This window comes from Malania oleifera, chromosome 1 (genome assembly GCF_029873635.1).
Source record: "Malania oleifera isolate guangnan ecotype guangnan chromosome 1, ASM2987363v1, whole genome shotgun sequence".
In the NCBI taxonomy this organism is placed as follows: Eukaryota; Viridiplantae; Streptophyta; class Magnoliopsida; order Santalales; family Ximeniaceae; genus Malania; species Malania oleifera.
Genome location: NC_080417.1, coordinates 133,204,586 through 133,230,462, shown reverse-complemented (window position 1 = coordinate 133,230,462; position 25,877 = coordinate 133,204,586). Strand labels below are relative to the sequence as shown.

General features: G+C 37.7%; 2 protein-coding genes across 6 annotated transcripts in view; one reads left to right on the top strand and one right to left on the bottom strand.

Moving 5' to 3' along the window:
• The window catches only part of LOC131163733 (uncharacterized), a 51,813-nt gene extending 36,300 nt beyond the window's left edge, over window positions 1-15,513 (top strand). The window contains exons 12-21 of one of the 3 annotated variants that reach the window (XM_058120439.1): window positions 9,333-9,412; window positions 9,680-9,808; window positions 9,883-10,159; window positions 11,431-11,523; window positions 11,633-11,797; window positions 12,235-12,359; window positions 12,444-12,582; window positions 14,421-14,545; window positions 14,649-14,831; window positions 15,176-15,513. In XM_058120439.1, coding sequence (XP_057976422.1) covers window positions 9,333-9,412; window positions 9,680-9,808; window positions 9,883-10,159; window positions 11,431-11,523; window positions 11,633-11,797; window positions 12,235-12,359; window positions 12,444-12,582; window positions 14,421-14,545; window positions 14,649-14,831; window positions 15,176-15,215 — 1,356 coding nt within the window. In that variant the 3' untranslated portion in view covers window positions 15,216-15,513. Of the gene's footprint in view, window positions 1-9,332; window positions 9,413-9,679; window positions 9,809-9,882; window positions 10,160-11,430; window positions 11,524-11,632; window positions 11,798-12,234; window positions 12,360-12,443; window positions 12,583-14,420; window positions 14,546-14,648; window positions 14,841-15,175 lie in introns of all 3 variants that reach the window. The other 2 variants (XM_058120446.1, XM_058120453.1) reach the window with 2 other exon arrangements.
• Window positions 15,514-16,286: 773 nt separating this feature from the next.
• LOC131155976 (PRA1 family protein H) lies at window positions 16,287-25,614 on the bottom strand. 3 transcript variants are annotated; one of them, XM_058109437.1, is made up of 4 exons: window positions 25,081-25,614; window positions 24,314-24,450; window positions 16,755-16,826; window positions 16,287-16,673 (listed from the first exon to the last, which is right to left on the bottom strand). In XM_058109437.1, the coding sequence occupies exons 1-4, from the start codon at window positions 25,521-25,523 to the stop codon at window positions 16,603-16,605; spliced, it is 723 nt and encodes a 240-aa protein (XP_057965420.1). In that variant the 5' UTR covers window positions 25,524-25,614; the 3' UTR covers window positions 16,287-16,602. The 3 variants fall into 3 exon arrangements, with proteins under 3 accessions (XP_057965420.1, XP_057965427.1, XP_057965415.1); XM_058109444.1 differs by having other exon boundaries at window positions 16,287-16,791; XM_058109432.1 differs by having other exon boundaries at window positions 16,287-16,826; window positions 25,081-25,605.
• Window positions 25,615-25,877: the final 263 nt, after the last annotated feature.

Here is a 25,877-nt window from a genome sequence, read left to right as displayed (position 1 = left end):
TAATGGACCTTACCGAACAAATTACCTAATCAATCCTCTCTAGTTACATGTTCATAAATTGTGTGACAATTTTTCTATGTATGCCATAATAGCTGGAAAACACCCACCGTCAATCACTTCCATCATCGTCACTGCTGGGACAAATTGGGTCTTTTTGCTGCTCCTGCGTCTTCTTCTTCTTTTTTTTTTGATCAAAGGTAAAAGTATATTGATCAAATATGTATATTTACAGCTCCACTGGGCATTCCCAGGCCAAAGGGGAACAAGTTCCCAACATACAATACAGTGCATGTGTCCAAAGATTACATCAAAACCTGGGCATTCCCTGGGGCCATTAATGGCCTATCTCAATGGTTTGTACTCAAAATACATCAAGAAAGTACATACATCATAAACCTGGGCATTCCCAGGAAAAAACAGTTATATTTCTTTTACATCTCAAGTACATCCTTCATTCTCTAAACTAAGCACAAGTATTTATACCAAATTTATCAAATACGGCCCTATAAATCTGTTTTTGTATATATGGGACCATTTCCTGGGCGGTAATAGTATGACCTTCAAACCTACTTCTATTTCTGAAATGCCAAACAAAATATACTATAACCGCCAAACCAACTCTTTTTCCAACCGAGCAAAATCCATTTCCTTTAACCTCTTTATGAAGCCATTTTACAGCGGCTTTTATCGTATTCATTTCCCTCCTTATGCCCAGCCACTCTCTGATTTTCTTCCATACACCAGCTGTGAAATTGCATCTAAAGAATAAATGTTCAAGGGTCTCGGGACCAGCTTTGCAATAAGTACAGTTATGATCCATTCCCTCTACAGTTACTTTGTCACAAGTAGGGAGCTTTCCCTTCACTGTTAACCAGAGGCAAAATGCATGCTTGGGCAGGATAGCACTATACCAGACCTCTCTAGCCCACGGCACAATCTGATTTCTGTTTCTCCAGAATTCATAGCACTAGTGATTGTCGGCTTCCCATCTTCCCATCAGTTCAGTGGCATTTCTCTCATCTCCACATTTTTCCTTCAATTGATCTCTAATTTCCAGCAGTTTCTTAAAGAGATTGGAGTCATCTTTCTTTGCTGTCACTTCCCAGATGGTTGTATTGCTCAAATACACATGATGCATCCATTTTGACCACAAAGAGTCTTTTTTCGAATGTATGTTCCACAAGGTTTTGGTTAGCAGTGCTTTGTTCCAAGAGCTCAAATCAACAACTCCCAAGCCCCCTTCTGTTTTGGGGACACAGATATCTTTCCATGCAACCAGTGGCTTTTTCCTCCCACCCCAAAGGAATCCTCTGCAGAGTTTCACAGTTTGATTCAACACATTCAGTGGGATGGGGAAGAAGGTGCGTCTTCTTCTTCTTCTTCTTCTTCTTTGGGTTGGTTGTAACAGTAGTGTAGATAATTGTTGTGGTGACAAAGGGCGAGGAAGAGGAGGAAGCGGGGAGGCTTTGGTAGATGGGACTTTGAAAGGTACTCCATGAATGGAAGAGCCTTGTCATGGCTGTTGCTGCTCCCATCTCCATGAATTTGGGGATGGTGTGGACATAGTTTAGCAGATGAGAAAGATGACTAATTTCAACAAGGAAGGAGTCCTAAAAATTCTAGACCCAAAACTCTCCACAATTCCTCTTCATGAGGTGATGCATGTCTTCTATGTTGCAAAGTTTCCTGTTGAAGAGCAGACCATTGTGCGCTCGACAATTTGAGAAGTTGTCCAGATATTTACATAGCTTCCCTAGCCACACAAACCCAAAACAGGCTGGAGACTCCACAGGGTCTTCTCCCCTTGCATCTTAGCCATCACAACCATGGATCCCAAACCATTGTAAGAAGAGAAATAAGGGAGCAGCCACAACCCCCACCTCAATCACCACCACCTGGTCTTCTTAGCATTTGAAATCAAAGTTTTCTTTGGGATGGGAGTGTTTTTAATGGATTTTGATGAACTGGGTTACGTTTATTTTCATGTGTTTTTACTTCATTTTTTTGGTTTTGGGGGGGGGGGGGGGTGTCTTATGTTCCTAGATTTTCTCTATTTATTTTTGGGATGTGCAGTAGGATTGGTGGGGTTCTTTTCTCTCTTTAAGAAACTTTATTTTTCATCATTGTGTTGGCTTCTATGGCTTCTCCTCTTTGTTAGTGGCACTCTGCTCCTTACTGTCTTATGCTCTACCTCTACAAAATCTTAGCTTAGCTTTAGTACTCTTCCTCGCCCTTCGTCACCACAACAATTACCTACGCCGCTGTTATGAATAGCCCTTCGAAGAAGTAGTAGCAAAAGCTCTATGTTGAGGTTGGCATTGTGACAACGGTGGCGAAGTTCATAAATAAATTGTTCCAGGACTTGATTCAGAAAAAGAGGATGGTAGTGGGTCTGGAGTTGCCCTACTGTGACATGTTCTATTGGACCTGATAGTCCTGATGGGGATAATGACAACAATGATTGATGATGGGTGTTTTTCGACGGTTATGTTCATACACAAAAATTTTCACACAATGTTCGAATAGGTACAAGAGAGGATTGATTAGGTAATTTGGTGGGTGAGGTCCATTCATTGAATGCTTTACAAGGGATGTTGAATGGATGTTGACTGGGCACTAGGGGTTGTTGACTGGGACGTTAGTGAAGAATTCTATATGATCTCCTTAACAACTGTTGGATTGGGATGACATTAAACAAATTCTAGGACTAGGATGACCAAAATTGTAGGAATTAAAGTATGGTGATCAAATTGAATTTAAGGGACAAGTTCTTATAATCCAATTCATGGATATACAAATGCAGATTGGGCTGAGTCACGTTTTGGTAGAAGATCCACAACTGGGTTTGTATCTTTGTTGGTGGTAATTTGGTTTCTTGGAAGAGTAAGAAACAAACTATGGTGGTCAGGTCAAGTGTTGAGTCACAGTATAGGCCATGGCTCACACTACATATGAACTTCTTTGGTTGAAGAATATATTGGAAGAATTGGGTTTTCGACATTCTTGCTCTATGGAGTTGATGTGTGGTAACCAAGTTGCTACTATTAATGTTGCCTCCAACCTGGTCTTCTATGAGCGGACAAAACACATTCACGTTGATTGCCACTTTGTTCGGGAGAAATTTGTTCCCAGGCTCATTATAATTAGTCATGTGAGCTCTAATTTGCAACTTTCTTATTTATTCACTATAGCCTATAGGAGGAAGGTGGGGAGGGGCTCGTGGTAAATTCATTTGTAATAGGCAAGGAGCATATGATATCTATGCTCCAATTTGAGGGGGGAGAGTTAATGGTTATTTTGGTCATTCAACATTATTGGTTTGTGCTAGTGTTATGCTAGTAAGTGTGAGTTAGTAAGGGTATAATGGTAATTGGTATGTACTCAACATATATATATAAAGCACCTATCATGGTGATTAGGTCTTTCATTTTACCCAACTCTTCAACAACCCTATAAAAGAACTTTGAAGTACAATCCTTTCCCTTTCCCCATTTAATCTAACCTTTTGCCTCTAGTGCATTTCTTTAGAAGTTAACCCTCCAAATCATTCTTAAGTGAGACTCCTCGAAAAGGGACATTCTCCTCAAAGTCATATATCTATAGAGTGAGTGCCAAAATCCTCCATAGGAGGAATAGACCTTTATCTCCCCTGTGATGTAAGCTTTCTTAACTCTTATGCTACTAAAAACCTTCATATTCCTTTTCTTCAAAGCCTCTATAAAATTTTTCAATCTCTTCTTAAACCTAAAACCCTCCTAGCCCTCAAATGAACAATTTCTTAAATTCTCTTTGTTAGACAACCACTTTACCTAAAAACTTAAGCCGCTAGGTTGTGGTCAACAAAATATATCAAACTTTCAACACTCCCCCATCCGTGCGGCCTGATTGGACATGGAGAGAAACAATCAATAAATAACACCACACAATAAATGTGGACTAGGAGACTAGAACCTAGGACCTAAACCATAGCTCTAATACCATGTTAACAACCACTTTACCTAAAAACTTAAGTTATTTTGTGGACCAACAATGTATAGCAAGCTCTTAACACTCCTTGCAAATAGAAATAAAGAAAGTGTGCGTAAATGACATATTTCAATCCAAAACAGAGTAGGACCTCACCTAGCTTTACAAGACTTGAAATTGGTGTAGTTAAAATTTCTTGATAGAGGTTAAGAAATGCATCCTCCAATGACTACAACATAAGGATCTAATTAGGCACTAAATAGTAAGCAACTTCCTTCAAATCTTTGGGGGAAGGGAACTATTCATACTTCTAGCCAAAGGGAAATCCCTTAACCCATGCCTTGCACTCCATACTAGAGGAACTAACTTGCTTCACCAATGAAAATCTAACGACATCAAAATACCCTTGTAAAACCTAGTTAGGAGCACAAAAGCCAAATACACAGAAAAACTTATCCCAAAATGGAGATCAAAGACCATACCTAGAGGGGTTCATAAACTGAAGAAAACCCACCGCTGACCATTCCTATGAAACTCCAATAAAATGAAAAGAGTGAACGACTATCACCTCTAGAAACAACTTTATATGCAATGGAATAAGGAACACACTCCTAATCCTTAAAACATGAGTTTGAAATTCAATGAATTAGAAGCCTATCAACCGATTCAAGCTTACCTTGTTGCAACAACTGCAAGGGAGGGCTTTTGACATACTCTCTCTAACTACGTGACACTTATTCACATCCACTAAATTCCTATTATTCCAACGTAGGGTTCTTATAATTGCACCTATTACCTCCCTTATCATCATGGGCCAAACACTTCACACCTTGTGAAGGGCATGCGACACTAGCTATAGCGGTCTTGCTTAACTTGTTAGTCAAAAGCATACCACAAATATGAAAGTAGACGAGAGTCATGTGGAAAAGTATAAAGTAATGCAATTCATTGTTAACACCTTTTTAGGTAATGTTTGTCTAGCAAGGGGAGCAAGTAGGCTAAACATGCTTTACAAAAGCTAGTGAGTTTTACAATGACTGATAAACACTCAACCTCTCCTAAAGAGCTATTCTAGCTTCTGACACTAGGAAACATCAAATTGAACTAGGAATCATACTCCCATTTTACACTTAAATGAATTTTCTTACTCAAAGAATAAAACATATGCTTCTATTTGTACACAAGACAAGTAGTCACAAGCATGGTCTTAAATTTCCACGAAATTGTTGAAATTTCCGGTTTTTGTCACCCTCGAAATCGAAATGGTAGTCGATTTCCATCTTGCATAATTTTCGTCAAAATCTCAACGAATCATCCGAAATTTATCAAAATCTCTAAATTTTAGCGAAGCTTGTCAAAATTTTAACTAACAATGAAATTTCCTCGGAATTCAAATGAGAGATAGGAGTGAAGTGAAAGTTCTCTCTTACTTTGTCTTGGAAAGATTGTACCAAGGTTGATCCTCCGACTTGGTTGAAGATGCATCATGTGTTCAACTTCTTTTCTTTCTCGACTTTGGCCAAGATAGGGATTGGTCCTTCATATTTGCATAGTAGTTGCTTATCTCGATCTTGTAGAGCCTTGATTTCTTCCAAATAGAGCTTAAAAAGTATTAAGGCACCCACATTGGAAGTGCAATGATCTTCTCCTTTGATCTGCCCACTTTTTCATCTGCTTGGAAGCTTTCTCTAGGTAATCTCAGGCGATCTCTGCATTCTATTTCCATTCTTTGGTGAAGATTTACACTTTTGGATCCTTTCCTCTATACAAATCATTCACCATGTAAGGTATAGCAGCTGCTGGCTTGTTACAAGCTCACAAGGTCTCTTGTTGGTTGTTGAGCTTTTTGGGCATTGAAACATAATTAAGCCACATTGAGTAGTTACATCCAATTCTTGTGTTTGGCAGTGACAAAATGGGGCAAGTACTTCTCTAGTAGCCCATTAAATCTCACCGTCTATCCATTTGTTTCTCGATGGTAGCTTAAAGAGATGCCAAGTTGTGAATCAAGGATTTTGAAAAGTTGTGCCAAGAAGTTCCTTATGAATTTCGTGTCCTAGTCACTGATGTTATCTTGGGGAACACCTCTTTATATGTTTGAAAAAAAAATGGGTTTTTTCTTTTGTTGAAACAATATGTTGGTGCGGCTATGAAAATGCTCTACTTTGAAAACCTATTTATAACTGCTTGTATACACCATGTGCCTTCAACTCTAGGTATGTTGGCAATGAAGTGAGACACTCCTCATGGTCTTATTTGTACTTAAAGAGGCTTTGAAAGCTTTGCAATCTTCTTTTGCCCAACCTTGTCTTGCTAGTAGGTGAAGACAAGTTTGGGTATGCTTATCACTTCATCATGCATGTGTGGCCTGTAATACCTTTGCTTCAAAAATGCCAAAGTGCAATGTCATCTTGGGTGGCTTGCCCACATGGTGTCATGACATTCTCAATAGTGTCTTCCTCAAGTTACCAACTCGAGGCACAAAGAGTCGTGTCAACAACAATCCATCTATCCATAATTGGTGTGCTTTGCCCTCTTCCACCAACTTCATGAGGTTTTGGGCAATTGGATCTTTGACAAGGTTCTTAATGCGCTCCTGCATTGTCGTGGTAACTTTACACATTCTCATGGTAACTTATGGTGAAATCTTTTACTAGTTGTAAGGCTACAAGCTTGAATACATTTGTGACATTGGTTCATTCACCTCGCTTTGTGGTTGAAAAAGAAATCAAGTTCCATCAGGAATTTTTGCCCACAGGCTTGCTTGGGGGATAACTTGGCTATGACTAATAATTGAGTTATTTGTTTTCAGCACAAACTTTGATCCAAGTAGGTACGTCCACCACATGTGTAGACAGTGTATTACTGCAAGCATCTCCTTCTCTTGAGTCGTGTGCTTCCACTAAGCTTATCGTTTTCATGCACAATCAAGTAACAAGACTCCGCCAAAGGCATAGTTGAATACATTTGTTCGTACTTCGAAGGGCTTCATGATGTTTGAAAGTGCAAGTACTAGATTTGGCATTGTGGATTTCTTCAATTTGTTAGAGGCTCCTTGCCCCTTAGCACTCCTTTATCTAGTTCCACCTATGACCCTTCTGTAACAACTTTTTCGACGAGGCAATTCTCCTCGAGTACTCCTCCACAAACTTCTAATAATAGTTGATGAGTCTAGGAAAGGAACACAGCTCCTTTATTGTCGTTGAGATCTTCCAATCTTGAATAGCTCTCACCTTCCCCATTTCCACTTGGATACGACCTTGTTCAATCACATGACCAAGTAATTTGATGTTCTTTGTCATAGCACTTCTTTGTACTTGTCCAACATTACAACTTTCTTCTCATCCAACACTTGTGGGATGGTAGTAGGCACTTGCTCTTGGCCTACTTCTTCCACCACCAATGTGGGAACATATGTTTGCTCACCTTTCTTTATCCCTTCTTAAGTTGCATAAATGGGATGAACTTCTCGTTGCTCCTTTTCTTTGCAGCGGCTTACACCATGCAAGGGTGATTTGCTATCAAAGGAAACTATTAAAACGACATCGATACTGCCTTAGTCTCCCTCAATAATCCCATTCCAAGTATCACTTGGAATTCATCCATCGGTTTGGTTGTGAAATTTGCATGTATTTCCCATTGTCCAAGCTTCATAATCACTTGCTTCGCTACTCCTAGAGTAGGCTGAGTTGTAGAGTTAACCGCTTTCATGTATCTTAAATCCCCGTTAACCACTTTCATGTATCATATATTCCTCTCCGTGTTTAAGTTGAGCCTTTATGCTTCCACCTGTGAGGCACGCTTATGGGTTGCCCCGATATCCGCCATAACATGGGTGCTCTTCCCATTGATCCACAAATCCACAAACATTAAACCTTAGCTTGAAGTATATAGTGCTGAAATTGTACTAACTTTCTCTTTGTGAGGGTGTTGTTGTACGCAGCAAATAGTGTCTCGTTTCTTGTTGTTTCTTGGACGATTCCAGGTTGTTGGATCGTTGACCGAGTGTGGGGTATCACTTGGAGAGGTGTTGCTCTAGCCTATTGAAGGAGTGACCGAGTGTGGGGTATCATTTGGAGAGGCATTGCTCTAGCCTAGTAAAGGAGTGATTCTTTCATTTGCCTCTGCAATATGTTAGAGTAATCGCATTGCATCCATCCTCACGATTTCCTCATCCTTATACTGTTATTTTGCTCCTTCTGCAATGGAAGCTTGCAAGGCATTGAATGATGACTGGTGAGAGCAACCAACAACACTCTGAGGACCTTAATGATTTTCACCCATCCCATTTACACAAAACAAGCGGTCACAGGCAAGCATAATGCCTTGAACAGATGTGCTTTTGAGTTTTTTGTTGCTAATATTTTACCTCCTAACTTTCTCCCTACTCATTTACCCTTAATGAGAAAAAAAAAAGAAAAAAGATTGAATAATGCTTGCACCATTGAGGTTACAGTTTAGAAGCATAAGAACACCAAGCGTGTGTACGTGTATGTGCCTGCTCACACATGTACATCTGTGTATGTGTATAGCCAAAAAAAAGAGGAGGAAAGTATATGCCGCCAATCAGGAATTCTAAATAACTTGCATTAAGTAATGCAGAAAAGAGGAGGTAAAAAGGACATTTATTTCATCCATATTTTGTGATAATATTGTGAATGCTATATTGCAAACAAGAAAAGTCATTGTTTACTGTTATAACAGTCTAAGGCCCAAGTTATTTTATTTTTCATCTCTCAAATTAGCAAAATAACATTGTTTGCAAGTTGTTTGGAACTTCGTTTAAAAGGTGAGGCTGTTAGTGTCATTTTTTTGTTTCTAATATGGTTGATTAAAATTGATTGAAAAGGGATAGTAGTAAAATTTTTGAAATGAGAGGGGTTGTAAGTGTAATTGTGACAAACCTCGGGGATGTCACTGTTATTTACCCTAAGTTAATTCTGCGGAGTCTGTACCCATCCATAACTTTCCCAAAACATATGTGCTATTTTGAACAGGTATAACGCTAATACATTGTCTCTTCAACATCTTTGTACTGTTCATATCAAAATCAAATTGTGCCATGAGATGCATACAACTAGGATGCATATTGTTGTCACTTGTTTTAGTTACTTTTTCAGGTATTCTTTCCATTTGGAAAACTACTTTTTTAAGTATTTTATTTGCAATTTCAAACTTATTTGATGTATATGACTTCGATTTGAAAATTGCTTTTTGCTCTCCCTCTCTCTCTCTTTCTCTCTTTTGGAAACTATGTTGATGTGATTTAGTTGAGGCGGTTGCATAACCAGCTGTTATTAGCTTAATGATCATTTAATATTTGTGCATTTTATTAATTTTATCTCTTTTTGTGTCTTTGATTTCAGAGGCCAAGTGCCAAAGAACTTCTAAAGCACCGTTTTATTAGGAATGCTAGGAAGGGTCCAAGGCTTTTGGAGAGAATAAGGTGCTTTTTTTTGTTAATATTGTTATATTTCAGCTTTGAGGTTACCAAGCTTGTTTTTAGCATTATCATCTGGGCAACAAGGATGATGCAAGTTTGTATCTAGCATGGGTACAAGGAACAAAGTGGGTTGTGATTTTGTTTGTCAGTTCATCATGCGGCGTGCATTTTCATTAGTGCATTTGTCTCTTTGAGAAATGGTAAAATAGGAGTCTGCTGGTTACATCAGTTAGCATAGTGATAACACCCTGCCTTTTTTTGTCTAAATAGAGAGCGTCCAAAGTACCAATTGAAAGAAGATGAAGAAACTCCTAGAAATGGTCCTAGAGGATTTGGCGAGGGATCTGACACTGTGAGAGTGACAAGAGATGCAAGAGGTGAAGAAACTGTTCGAGTCAGGTGGGTTGGAACTGTTTCCCTTCTGGTTTGCTTGTTTTTTAGACAAATTTTGACCAACTCTTTCTGATCTACAGTGCTCAGGGCAAAGCCCTAAAAAATGCCGGATGGGACTTCAGCATTAGTGGGTCACAAAGTACAGGGACTGTTCGAAGTGTTATAAGACCACCGCAGGTTAGAGAGAAGAAACCTGAAGCTTCTTATAATCAGGCTACACCAAAAAAAGCTTCTGACACTGGGAATCAATGGTTGTCTGGATCTGGAGGTGCACTTCATGAATCATCAGAAATTTCCCTTGTGAAAGAGTTTAGTGATCCATTCCATGGGGAAAAGCAGGGTAATTATTATGAAGATGTAAGAATATATTTCTCACCTTCTTGCTCCCTCTATATGAATTATGACCTAGGACTCAATAGAAAGGGAAAATAAGCAATTTTCTCTGACCTTATCTGAATATATCGATTGTGAAATAAGCTGATTTGATCGAATAAATATTGGGAATGAAGCTATTTGTCACAAGACATGGAAATCTTAGCTTCCCATCTGTATTAGCTGGGAAAAAGTGTTATGCTTTGAGTGAATCAGAGGTAGTTTGCCCCTCAAAGCTTGGTTTGGCCTTCAGGAGCATCAAGTCAAATTTCTGCTTATTTAAAAATTTGGTGTCAAATGGTTAACTCTGCTCAAATTAAAGATTAAATTGCTTGATGAAGGTCAGCAGAGCAGTGTGATTCAATTTTTGTTCTAATTTTTTATTCAGCTGCTGACTGAGCAGAAAGTTTTTAGTCTTGACCTATCTAGTCCAATTTCATTCAAATTATCAGTTGAGTTAAATAAACCCAAGCTGCTTATTCTTTATATTTGGGGAAGCTAAGCAATGGGGATCAGGTTGGGGCTCACAACATCATCTGTTTCACAGATACACTAGGCACAGGTACAAATACCTTTCCTACAATTTTGAAATTCTCTGCTAGATTACTACTTTACCTAATAGCTTAAGCTGTTTGGTTGTGGGCCCATATCAAGCTTTAACAGTCCCATGCACATGTGGCTTAAATGCACTTGGAGAGAGAAATAAACGATGAATAACTCCCATTTTGAGGAATAATATAATTTTTAACTTCCACACAATAAAGATAGCAACAAGACTTGAACCCAATACCTCCTGGCAACTGTAGCTCTAATACTGAGTTCAGTTACCACTTTACATAAAAGCTTTAGCTGTTAGCTTGTGAGGCAACAATGTATATCAAGTTTTAACAATCTCCTTATTGAAGACCTGTTTATATTTTATATTTTAAGCAATTTTTATTCAGTTTATATTTTTGAATTTCCTGTAAATGTTAGGCTTATGTTAAGAATTGGGGAATGAATTATTGCAGAATATTGATTCGCAGATTTCTCTTAGATTCTGTCTTCCATAATCCTGTCTTCATCTCTACTTTTTCCTTTTCTTCTCCTTTCTTGTCCCTTTCTACATCGTTGATTTAACTGATATTCATGCGAAATGAGTTGAGCTAGCTTGTGTTGTGTGTGTGTATATATATATATATATATATATATATATGGGCCATCTGTGCTTCTCTCTCTGTCTCTCTCTGAATGTGTTTGAAATGCCCAATTTTCAGGAAGAATTCTCTGTGAGTGGATCGGGAACTGTTGTTGTACGAACACCAAGAGGACTTCAATCATCTGCCTTGTTTAGTGATCAAAGTACACTGGTATAAAAGTTATCTAGTTGACATGCTGAAATTATTTTTGTAGATGTCTGTATTTGTCTCCTTGTGTTATGGTAGTGATGAACTTGATTAGATTATATGTGCCATGTAGTCTAGCAACACATATGCTTCTTTTGAGGATGCTTCTACTAGTGGAACAGTTGTTTTCCGTGAACAACATGATGATTCTGATTCTCCTCGAACCCCAAGGTCTAGACTGGGGATCCAAAAGAGAACTTCTAGTGCCTCTGAGGACAGTGCAATAAATCTTGCAGAAGTAGGTTCTTTCTTTCTTTTGTATGTTATGTTTCAATCTTCATTTGTTTGCAGTGAATAATTTTTTTGGATTTTTTTGAAGAAGATGTGAGTGTTAGGTTGATTATGATTGATAGGTTGATAATGATGACCGACTCAATTTCACAATGCACAATTAAACAATCATGGATTTTTGTCTGGATGTTATGAATTCTTCTTGAACTATTTTGAAATTTCTGAGTTGTTCTTGTAAATTTCAGCATATTATTTTATGGTTCTCTTTGCTCCAAAGAAATGTCTTTTTTATTTCCTAATTCTTTCTAAGGTTGTCTTTCTTGCCCGAGTTTAGGTTCATTTAAAAATTTCAAAAATATTTGGATATTGAAAAGTATTATCAATCCTAAATATAACCATGTTTGCTTTGGTTAATAATTTTGTCATGCTTTATTCTGTTACTAGGCTAAGGCTGCTATTCAAGGAGGATTAAGAAAAGGAAATCGAGCGAAGTCTATGTTGAGCAAGTTCACAAAAAATGGGCAGGAATATAGAACAGAACAAATGTCAGACACGTCTGATTCTTCCAGGTAAGTTTAACATGGGCATGCTTTAAAGGGAAAAAAAAAATGGTTTGATTTCAACCATTTCTAAAACATGACACTTTTTTCTAGACATTCTCGGGAATACTTTGATGCACCGAAGGTACTTCCAAGATCACGCCAACCAAGTGATGATGATGAAAGTGCAAGACTTTCTGCAGCAGCATCGTCTGCTTCATTATCATCTTTGCTTATCCCTTCGTTAAAAGAGGTCAGCCCTCAGAGATGTTTCTGTTTAAATATTCTATTTCCAGCATATGTGATGTGAATAACTCTGTATTACGTTTTTTGGAATTGTTGATTTTCATTTAAAGGTATTTTTAAATGTATTTTTTTTATTTAAAATTAAATCTTCTATAATCTCAAACTTGAAAGATATGAAATAAATATTTAGAATTTTGAAGTAGAGAAAAGGCCATCAAATGCTACTTTGCAGTTTCTTGGTACCAAATGAGCAAGGAAGACAACCTCCTCCAGCCCTATCCTGTGGGATGGTTAATGCCAGGAGGTATGATAGAACCATACTGTATTTTATGTGTAGCAATGCAAGTATCAGGCTATTGGTTGGCCTGAACTTTGCATCGGAATTGTTTAATACAATATCAAACCATGGTTTTGACTGAAAGGAAACTTCTGCTTAAACAACATCTTTTGTGGATATTGTGGATAGCTGTTTCTTTAGTTACTGTTAGGCTGCAGTTAGTTTTTCTTATTGGCTTCTGTGCATGGGTGACTCGTCGTTGGAGACCTTTTAATTCATCGTTTATCCTCTTTTTAAAAAGGCACAATATCGGACATGCAGCTCATGTTGGGTTAAATGCAAAGTTATAATATTGATATTGGTTTAATGTATTAAAAATGAAAACTGAAACCACTCATGTTGGGTTAAATGCAAAGTTATAATATCGATATTGGTTTAATGTATTAAAATGAAAACTGAAACCATGTGAAAATGATGTAAAAGTCGTGTAATTTGAAAAAAGAATTATAGTCAACATAAGACATAAGCAGCTCAAAAGATTATTGTAACTGTTTCTGCAGTATAGCTTTTACACTGAATAATGTTTATTGAATATATGTTGAGAGTAAAAGATACAGCAAACCGTTCATTCATGATTATTGCATGTATTTTAGATTGCTAAACATTTTTAGTTTAAGCAATTCTTAACATGCTTTACACAATTGTACTTTGGAGTTGGAACTGAGGATCTGTAGAATGGTGATTTGTTTTTGGGGCATCAAGTTGGGAAAATGAAATTTAATGGGGCTGTAATTTTAAAATGCTCAAAATTAAGACTGCAATATTTAGCTTGCATGTGCAAATTATTGGCCGAGCCCTTTTCTTCATTCCATGGGCAAGGCTTGGCCCAACAGTGAAGGTGCTGCATCCCAGCCTGAGATGACAGGTTCAACTCATGGAAACGGCCTGTCCAAGTAAGGAGGTAAGGCTGTGTACATCATGCCCTTCCTTGACAACTGATGTGGTTTGGAAGCCTTGTACATTGGGTGTTCTTTCTTTTCAACTGATATAAGGTGCCAAGAGTACAACAAACTTGAACCTAGAGTCCAACCTGTACTGGGCGAAACTTTGGACCATGAGTAAATTGTAACTGGATGAAAAAGAAGAGTAGGGGTTCAGAACTAGGCAAATAGATTATTTTTTCCTTTTTGAAGGGTTATACTAGGTAATGAAACCTATAGTTGGTAGAACTGGTCCTGTTTAAAAATACAAAATATTGAATGAAAAGTTTTGGAAGTAATGGTATGTGAAACAAGATGGGTGGCTTAAAAAAATATAGAATTTAGAAGTTTCGTTAGGCATTTATGTGTGTGTAAGAACCAATGCTTTAGGTTTGAAGCTCAGATGCAAGTCATTGCAGTCCTTGAAAGATTTGTGCCACATAGAGTAATGGTGTTTGAAAACCCTTGTTTTAGGTTTGAAGCTTCAATGCAATGCTTGTTTTCCAATGTTTCATCAAGTGGCATTCAGGCAAACATAGTGTCAAGATGGGATGTTTATATTCTACAGTTTATTGGTACACAATGTAGGCTGTTGCTGATGATTCAGAAGGGTCTGTTGCACATGCGGTGGCAAATACACTAATGGATATGGAGCGGATGAAACCAGGATCTTGTGAGGTTTTTGTCAGCAGGTTGCTTCAGCGACTGGGAAGGTTTACGAGTTCTTTCATATTATCATATTGATTGTATTTGTTTATTACTCGATATAAGTCATATTTTGTATGGTAGTTCAGTATTTGAATGAAATTTGTGCAGTTCAAAGGAGTCTTCATTGAAAGATTTGCAGGAGCTGGCTGCTCGTCTCTTCACAAAGGCTAAGACAGCACTCGAAGAAACAGAGATTGCAAGTGCGGAAGCTGATAACAGAAGGAAGCAACAGAGCAAGGAACTTCCCTCGAATTCCAATTTAAGCCCACTTGCAAGATTCTTGCTCTCAAGGTTGTTTTAGTGATTTTTTTCTCCTTTTTTGGGTCTTCTGCATTGATTTAAGAAATAGGAGTGCTCATATGTGTGCAGGTGTATGTGCCTGTGTGTATATGTATATATATATATATATACAGAGAGAGAGAGAGAGAGAGAGAGAGAGAGAGAGAGAGACCTGCATCTGATTGCTTGGATGCTGCAGTGATATTCCCCTTATTGATTACTTTTGTTTTGGGGAAATATGCCCTCTATTCATATGTTTTTATCATCAACTATGTGATCCTTTTTTTTTCCCCTTCTTTTGGGTGGAGGTTCCCTAATTACTTCTATGAAATCTTGCGTGACTTCTGTTGATGCAGATGGCAGGGTCAAGCTTCACGAGATTTGAACCCAGCATAATAAAGAGATTTTGATCAAATTTTGCATATTTTCCTTCAGTGTGTTTCCCCTGTTAATGCATTTTGTTTTTAATTTGATGTACATAAAAAAAAAAAAAAACTTGTATTTGTATCCCGTTATTGTTATTATTATTTTTTTGTTTTTTGTTTTTTTCCCCTTTAGTAGCGGCATCCTGTATAATTAGCAGGATGCTATCATTGCAGTAGAAATTGTAATATTAGTAACAATAATTATATTTCTCAATAATTGTATTTTTACTATAATTTTTTATGACAATTAACTGCCCACATTTTGCAAATATCATAATGTGCATGTATGTGTTCCATTATTTTTCGCTCCTTTAGAGCACATTTGATTGTGAAAAAACTGTTAATAGACTATAGTTTGAATTTCTTAAATAATTATAAATGTTACGTTCTTCTTTTTAGTATTTTTCAAAATTTTAAAAGAAAATTCAAAAACTTTAAACTTGAATTTCTGCAAGAAAATGATCTAAATTTAATTTATGCAATGCAAATTTTTTTTTTGTGCTAATCAAGTTGCGCAATATGTTACTGGAGAACAAGGGTGGATGAGGTGTTGCCGGCAGAACCGTTCACTGATACCCAATTCCTTATATTCTTGTGCAATTACGATTAGAATGATTTGTTAGTGAGTGGAAAGCTCCTCTTAATTAGCTTGCATACCAAATAGCATCAGTCATTTTTGCCGACTGCTCTTTTGGTGGATTGGTTCAAATTGCAATAAGTGCCAATATCCAGTTGACCCAGAAACTTAGGAAAGATGTTAAAACTGCACCATAAACACAAGCAGGAGCATGACCTGCAGTTCTATCCGCTGCATAAATCAAGCAAGATAGGCACTACGTACCCTGCAGTTTGCAAGCCCGTGAGCCAGTCTAACAAATCAAATCCAATTGAGTAATCGAAGGTACTGATGTAAGAACAAATTCAAAAGCACCAAGTTTGACTAAACGCATTCCTACCCAAAAGCTTACCCTCAAGCCTTGAGATAGAAGATCAGTAACACGGGCCACACAAAACCGACTGCCAAGCAAAAAAGAAAAAGAAATACGAAAAAGAAAATATTAACATGACAACAAGAATCCTTGTACACACTAAAACGACTGCCAAGCAATTAACTGATCTTCCCAATTTAGCATCATGAGGTCTAGCTAGACACAAAAAGCTCTAACCTAGAACTTGAAGGAAATGTAATATTTTTCATTTACACGGCCCGCACAAAAGGAAAATGTAACAGACGGAACAGGAATCCTCCATTTGTATCTACAAGATGAGCACTATTAAGAGAAATACTATTGATCTGCTTGTGCAAAATTCATAGAAACCAAATCCTGAACCAAGTAAATCTCAGCTTCTTGAACCTCCTATTTTGATCTCCCACAAGTAGGTTGCTTTGTAGGAGTCAGCTTCCGAAATGCGGCATGCGAAAGCATAACTACAAAAGCATAGAAAATAAAGGCAGCTGACAGAATAAGGGGATTTAACACACCAATAAACATGAAAACCCAATAGTCACCTGCATAACTAACACCAAGTGCACAGAAGAGAGCCACCTGAACGTTGGAAAAGAACAGAATAATAATCGTGGCTGCAAATTAGATGAAGTCAATATTACAAGGCAAGTCCAGAAAAAATAACTTCTATCATCTATAAGTTGTTATGCCTCTCCAGATAGTTATTAGGTTCCAACAAAGGAGTTTAATAATATCAGCAGAAACCCTAAAGTAGAAAGCAGTAAAACGTCAAACTGAAGCATGAAATCATGGTAGGAATGATTTGTGCCAGTAAAAACAATTTTTTTCTCCAAAATATATGGGGGAATATGTTGCATTACTACTACAACCACGTTATGACATCTAAAAATCAGCAGCATCTAATTGTTCCCAAGAATTATAAGACAGTGTCACTGGCATCACTAAAATGGAAATATAGTTCATATCCAGCCTTAAAGGGTTTAAGCCACAGAGATTAGTTACTGAGTTGGTAAATTGTTTCTTCAAGCAAGCATTTGACTACTTAAAGATACCAACAAATGGCACAACTCTACAATACCAAGCGTCACGAGTCAAGCTTGTTCAAGGAATTTTGCTTGCCTATGACCTTAGCCTTATACACGTGATGATGTCATGAGCCAAATATTTCACATCTTGTGAAGGGTTGTGCAGTATTAGTTGTTGCACGCTACCAAAACTAGTAGTAAACTGCGGTTTCACAGAATCACTGAATACAAAGTAGAAGCAGTAAGCAAACATGAGTGTACGATCCGTGGTAAACCGTAAAATAACACAGTTCATTAATCACCCCTCCATAGGCAACATGTGTCTAGTGAAAGAGACAAGTAGGCTAAACATGTTTATAATAAGTAGTGAGTTTTACAATGATTGAAGAGTTATACTCCCTATTTTCACTAAGGAGTTATCCTACTCAAATAATAAAACCTACACTAGTATTTACATGATGATTACCCATTCATGTGCATGAGATAAGCACTCATAGGCAAATATGATGCCGAGAACAAGATTGGCTCATGACACTAGGCCAAGCACCCTCAAAGTTGTCGTATACGCCTGGATTCACTTTTTTACAGCATAAATTAGCAGTAAACAAATTGAATATCCATAACCATAAACAATTGAAATAAAAATATCTTCTCCTCTCCCAACCAAATGATTTGAAGCATGTTGTGTAACTGATGCATCCTTGCTAATTTTGATAATAGTTGATAGCACCTAGTTAAAGCCTTTTTCTTAGGCTTCTAAAGGACAATAAAAAAGCTATCTTGCTCTTAGGGTGAGTTAGGCCCCACTTTTTGGATGAGCTTCTAGTTTAAAAAGTAAAAGTAGGGTAATAACATGTTTGGTAAACAATTTTTTGATACCTTTTTTTTTTTCCCCCACAAAAGAAAATTATATTAATGGGAAAATAATTTACATGAGGGAGAATGAGAAATCTCCCAATGAAAATCTGGAACAAACCAGAAAAAAAAAACATAAACCAACACAAAAAAAGAAAAACCCAACAAGCTAGCAAATTCCTCCAATCTCTTTGAATCTCCTGGAAATTATTTCCCCTAAAAAAACCAAAATCAACACACCACAGTGATGCCCTATCTTCCACTGATACAGGGAATACCCAACTCTCCCTCATTATACCAAACAACTTATTCCAAATCCTCCAAGTAAAGTCGCCGTGTAAATGAGAAGCTATCTCAGAGTCCTTGAAATAAAGGACACAAACATCGGGAGAAAGAGCCTTCAAAGGTCTTCTGATTTGCAACAAGTTGCTAGTATTTATTTTATTAAGCACAACGAACCAAGTGAAAGCCTTAATTTTTGAGGGAGCCTTGGCCTTTCAAATTATAGGAAAGAGTGGAATGAAGAATTAGAACGGATCAAGAATTCAATAAAAGATTTGCAAGAACACACTCCCGACTGATCCAAGGACCAAGTGCGAATATCCCTCCTTGACGAAAGATTACTTCCATTTAATAAGGATAACAAAGAAGACAACCCCTCCATTTGCCTCTCATTAAGAAGTCTCCTAAAATGAAGATTCCAGGAAACCAAAGGGCTACACAAATCCCTAACAAAAAAAAAATATATATGGCTCTATTTTGCTCAGCACACAAACAAAAGAGACGAGGGAAAGAAGTGAATAAAACTTCATTACCTAGTCAAGGGTCTTTCCAGAAGCTACATGATCCCCTCCCACCACAAGATTAGTGTGAGGTGTAAAGGATGGATAAATTTGAGAAATAGACCTTCAAGGACTCCCCAAAGAACATCTTAGATTATTATTGGTATCCCAACCATTCTCATCCAACCCAACCTTGCTTCTTATTACTTGAAGCCAAAGTGAAGATTCTTCTAGGGAAAAGTACCATAACCATTTAGCTAAAAAGGCAGTGTTTTTAGACACCAACTTACCTAAACCCAACCCAATCTCCTTTTTCGGCTTACAAACCTCATCCCATCTAAGTGATCCTTATGACCCCCCACGCCAGACCATAGAAAGTCTCCCATGATTTTCTCTAGTCTACTAGTAATCCTTGTTGGAATCTTAAAAACAGAGAAAATAAAGGGGAATGCTGACAAGCCTGAATCAAAGTAATTCTTCCTCTTAAAGAGAAGAGAGCCCCCCTTGCCTCTTTCCACCCATCTAACCTCTTCATTACCTTTTCCACCCTTGGATTCCAAAACTCCCCTACTCTAGGATCCCAACCCCCACACCCCCCCCCCCCCCCCGGGCGGAGGAACCTCTGGATAAGTCAAAGGCCAATCCAGAATGCCACACCACATTTCAATGGCCCGCTCCCCAACTCACTCATCGGGTACATTCAGAGTTGCTAATCCACTCTTCCTCATATTGATTTTGAGACCAAACACCCTCTCAAAGATTTGGAGATCACCCAAAATACTTCTAAAAGAAGTATTGTGATCATCAAGGAAGAAAATGGTATCATCAGCAAACTGGAGATGGGAAACCACCACATCCTCTCTCCCTACTTTTACACATCCAACCAGCCCCCCCTTCGCAGCCCTATCCATCATCCTGCTCAACACATCTGCAACAAGAACAAATAGAAAAGGGAATAGAGCATCACCTTGTCTAATGCACCTAGAAGCACTAAATGAAGATTTGGTTTCATCGTTAACGATCATTGAAAATCAAACGTTAGAAATACAACCCCAAATCGAATGACAACAACGCCCACCAAAACCCTTCCTTGCAAAGACTTTATCCAAAAAACTCCAACTTACTCTATTATAAGCTTTCTCAAAAGTCAAACTAGAAGTCTCATATTTTAATGGTGGTGGTTCTCCTAATGAATTTGATGACTGGGTGTACTCTTTGGAGTACTATTTCCAAAGGTAAGACATGAATAAGGCTAGAAAGTTATACTTAACTAAATCAAAATTGAAGGGAAATGCTCGAATTTGGTGGATTAAACAACAGATCTTTAGAAGAAGGAGATTTGGCGAGATTACAACACGGGATGAGTTGAAGAGAGCCATGCATTAGCAATTCGTGCTCCCAATTATCAGCAGCGTGTTCATCTCCAACTCTTTGAATTAAAGCAAGATGAAAAGGTAGTGATGGGTTACACTAGTCGGTTCTATCACTTGGCTACTCAAGCCAATATAGAATGGAAAGAAGATGTGATGATAGCTTTGTACAGAATAGGGTTGAAGCCGGTTATTGCCTCCAAAATTGTTGCATGTTGTCTTATTATAGTTGGGGATGCAGTACAAGTTACCACTCAGATTGAGGAGGATATGCAATGCATCCTCCTAAAGCTACATCCTACATCAGCCCTTTGGTTTGAGAAGAGTACTTGTGGAGTTGTACAAGAGAGAACAATTGAGCAATTGGGTAAACGTGTTCAGACTAATACCTCTTGGAAGACTCCTGGGCATTCTAGAACAATTTCTAAGAGCCAATCATCACTCAAATGCTTTAAATGTCAAGGTTTTGGACATTGAGTTGCACAATGTCCTAACCAGTTCATCTCTGCTGTGGAAAAAGAAGAAGATGATGATGTTGACACTCAAGTAGCTAAAGTTGAAACAGAAATCCCAAGTGACTTAAATGGTGATGACAACTTGAAAATCTGTTTAGAGCTTCGACATAAGCTTTCTTCCCACAAAAATAAAGAAAATGAGGATTGGAGGTGAACTAACATCTTTCAAACTCAAGTGATAGGCAAAAGCAGCTTTGTACTTTGATTATTGATCCTGCTAATTGCAAAAATGTAGTTTCTGAAGAAGGTATAAAGAAGTTAAATTTGGAAGTTGAGCTTGATCCCCAACCATACAAAATTGTTTGGCTGAATAATACCAACTTGAAGGTCCATGATTGTTGCTTGCTTACCTTCAAGATTAGTTCCATTATGGAGACAGTACAATGTGATATCTTTCCTCTAAAAATTTGTCATATCCTTTCGGTCCGACCATGGTTATTTGATAGGAAGGTGAAGCATGATGGATATGAGAATTCTTATTCTGTTTCTATTGACAACAAGAAATATAAGTTGATACCATCACAAATTTTTCTACTCACCAAGTAGAAGCGTACCTTTGGTTCCTTATGAAACAAGATGATTTTCTTTATGGTGATGGGTTCTTTGGTACTTTCTCCATTGAGTTTTTTACGGAAGGAGGGAATTGATGTAGGTCGAGAAGCAGGTATTTGGATGGATCAATTTGCCCAAATTTGGAGGCCTATGTCTAAGAATAGGGTCAATGGTTTATTGGGTCCTAAACCTAGATGTGCTTGGTTACTAGTTGTTTAATTATGTGTGTTTAGTTTGCTTGTATTAGGATTATATATGTTGGGGGCTTGTTTATAGGATTTTTATAGGATTTGCATATTCCAAGGGTATGTGTGTAATTTAATGTGTTTAGAGGCTTTCTTATAAATAGTATGTGAAAACCATGTGGTAAGCAATTGAAAATTGATGTTGACTTCGAATTGAAGTGAACATGAGTTTCCCCCTTGTATCTCCTCTCTCATTTCTTCCCCTTCCTTTCCTTTCTCTCTTCAATTTCTTCTTATCTTCCATAGCTGCAGACTATTGATGCTGCCCCTGCATCAAGTAGTCTGTTTTGAGTTCCTAAAAAATTCTTATAATTAAAATCTACTATTGGAATAACAACAATCTGTTAATAAGGACAAACATTTTCAGTCTTAAATGTACAACTTTTCAATCCCTATAAAAGTTAAACTAAGACCTCAACCCCTTCTAGGTCACAACTATATGAGAGGGCTGTGGAAGTCTGGAGAATCAGATACCATGAACCTTTATAATTAACAGTTAGCAAGTCATGCGCAAACATTAGGATTTGGGTAATAGTGCTGCATAACTCAAGAAAAAAAGAAATCCTAACAGGGAAGATGACTCCGAATGGTTTCCTTTATTTACAAATGCATGTAAATAAATATTGCTTCTTTGTGACCGGTTGGTCATGGGTTTGAGTCCAAGGAACAGCCTGTCTACAAAAAAGTAGGGGTAAGGCTATGTTCACTGTGACGATCCTCTCCTTACCCTTGTGAAGTGGGGAGCCTTTAGGCCCGAGGACGCCCTTTTTGTTGTGCAAAGTGGTCTGAACGTCAATGTCAATGCCAACGTGCAACGGAAACCAACAAATCGAATTGGAACAAGTAATGCAAGCAACCAACGATGAATATACGAAGCAATCACTCACAAAGAGAATAAAGGAAAGCAATAAAATCAAAGACATAAGAATTTACGTGTCTATGTCCACGGGAGCAAGCGACTGATTTTCACTATCAAATTGTCAAACTTACATCAAAAAATACATATATAGTTTATATATCAACCCTATGCGTACGGAAGACTTAGAATACATCTAAAACACTTCTGTAGAAAATCCCGGAGAAAAATCCTCCAAATCCCCTAATCCACGATCTCCCAATTCAAAAATCCGTGATCTGGCCAAACGAAACCGTTAACGGTTTCAGCAAACTATTAATGGTTTAATACCGAGAGCTGTTCCTTCTGCAGACTAAAACTGTCGATGGTTTCCCTGAAACCGTGTCAATTGGGCAAAACATCCATAGCGACTAGGATGGATATCTCATATCCGAAAACTAGCCGTTCGTCCTGTCAATCCTCTAGGACCCAAATAACTCGATTTATCCTAACACGAACATAAACCAATTAGATGGAAAAAGAGAGGATAGAGAGTCTGTTGATAAGTTTACTTGTCCCCAAGATATCTAGTCTTTTCTTACTACAGTATCTTGTCTTGACTGTATTGCATTATGTATCATTTGATAACCCAAGAAAGATTTCTTCTGCTAAGAATTATTATAGGTTTCAATTGATTCAACAATTGGATCATTGGAGTTATCATGTTATTACTCTAGGGTTTCTATTTTTAACCGTGTAGGACGAACCAAATCCTCATTGAATTTGATTTTTCCATTAGAGAGGGCTCGTACATGTTCAGCCATAACCCCCTGTGAATACTCCACTGTGACGGTATGAGTGATGGTTTGCTCTCGATATCAAATCATTGACAGTTTTAGGGAAATCATTGTCGCTCATACCGTCGACCAAACAGTAGACGATTTCTTCTTGCAACCAGCTTCCTTGTTCTTTACTTCACCATGCTTTCCCGGCGCATCCGTTCCACTCAATATGAGCTACATCCCCAACACTTTTTATGTAAATAAATATTGTATATCCCTTACAATTTAACTTCTTTATCCAATGTTTTAAAGGTGAAGGCATAAGGAAAGGCATTTTAACACTTACGAGGTAAGGCGTAAGCCTTAAGGTGTTGGGGTGTAAACTTTTGAGAATTTTGTTTTTGGATAAAATGTGTAAATAAATTATATATATTTTAAAAATAAAGAAAAAATAAAGAAGATCACAAATATAATGTAAAAAAAGAAGAAGATATAAATTACTCATTTGAATTCATGACATAAATCATGACAAGAGATGGCTATACAATTACAAAGTTCAAACCATTTTCATGATCTAAGTTACAATTCTATCTTAGAAAGGGTTGAGGGCCTTGAGGTTCAAGAGTTTTATAAATCAACTCATATTATGACATACCATTTATACAAAGATGTAGCTAAAATTTTCTAATCAATTCTAACTAGAGAATCACACAACAAAATGCATAAGCCTCGACTAAAAGGCACAAAAGGCCTGCCTTTGTACAAATGCGTAAGCCTTAGCATGTAATGTGTTAGCCTTTTTTAGAATTTGGTATTTTAGATTGAGCCTCAAGGTGTTTTAGGCATGCCTTGCCTTGAGGCGAGCCTCAATTGAGCCTTTTAAAACACTGTCTTCATCAATTTACAAATGACAATGGTAACTCTGCTTACTATAAATAAAAGGGAAGGTGAATGGAAGCAAGGTCAAAAGGAAAACACTCTCTTAAACAGAAGAAGCAACATCAACACATCCAGTGGCGCATCCACATAGGATGGAACAAGAAGGAAAGGTCAACTAAAACCATCTAGCAAAGGTTTGGATCATATTTAGCCCCTACAACAACTGTCCCTCATAACAATTATAGAGAAGCAATAACTCACCACATTGGATAATGCGAATCAAGCTCTGCCGAACTGCAGGATATTGATGCAAGCCCCATCGATCACTGCATAGCCTGAAAGCATCCCACAGAGCCAAACCTGATAGCAGCCCAACAAGGGCTAGAGGCATCTGATACCTAAAGCCATCATCAATGAAGAACATGGAAGAGTCAATAACTAAAATAGAATCAGAAAAATGTGGTATGAAAATGTAAAAAAACTAAAATTAAACTAAATAAAGAAACAGAAAAATTACTAGCTAAATAGTCAGTATTTTATGGATATAGCTATTTCATTCGGACTAAAATACATGATAGATATATACGCCTCTTTAAAGCTCCACTGGGACTCTTGTAAATCAACTGTTCTAAGCCCTAAACTGTGCAGAACCCTCATTTTCTATTTCTTATTTTCGCCAAAATCTAATATTCCAGACATCCACGGTATCCACCTCTCCCAGACCCCACTCAAAGTGGGAGCCTTGTGCACTGGGTACAGCCAAAATCTAATGTTCCAAACACACTCACAAACGAGAAAGAATGATCAATAATCAAAAAGATACTAGAGAAACAATAATAAATTTGATAATCTCTCAAATCAATAAATAAATTAGATACAGTTTCAAAACAACATCCCATAAAGAGAAACAGAGATCAATTAAATCGATCAGAACGATACTCAAATTTTGATAACCCATAAACAAGCTACACGGACGTCCAATGGCAAGGTATCAAAAAATTAAATTCCAGATAAGAGAAGGATCTTACAGAGCACAAGCGAAGAACAAGATGAAGAGCGACGCATAGTTCCGAGCATAGCGCTTGACATTCTCGTGCACCCTCAGGCGAGCCTGTGACGGCGACGAAGGGATCGAGTAAGAGTCGAAGAACCCAATAAAACCAACGGTCCACGACGGCGTTTCGCAAGAGAAATCCTCAGCGGTGAGCTTCGCAAATGGGTTGAGAGTGATCAAAGAGAGTAAAGTCCAAATATACGAAAACGCCGGTGCAAAAAAGCCATTGAAGACGGCCTCGGTGGCGGTGGCGGCGGCAGAGGTGGTGGCTGAAGTGGTGCTAGCGGAGGTGGGAGCGTGGCAGTGGAGGTCGGAGGTGCGTTGGTCGAGGATTTCGAGGTAGCCGCCGTCGCGGAGCCACGACTCGAAGGCCGGCTCGGGAACGCTCAGAGCTAAAGGGTTGGCCGAGAATACCATTCTTCCCGCTGCTTCTCGTACAACTCCATCACTGATTTTCTGGCTCTTTTGTCTGCTTAGAAATGTTTCTTTTTTTCAGAAAAACAAAAAAATTGTGTCTTTTTTCATTTTTTATTTTTTTTGTTTTGTAAAAGTTAAAAAAATATATAGAGAAAAGTTTCAATCTCTTATTTTTGAAATTTTATGAAGTAAATTTGGGCCCTATTTTACACATTCACTTTTTATTTTTTATTCTATTTTGAGAAATTTTTCAAGCACTCATTTATTTTTACAATAAAATAAAACTGAGTGCTTGACGAATAAGATTTGAAAATTTCTTACTAATAATAAAGAAGAGCAAATCTTAAAGAGGTA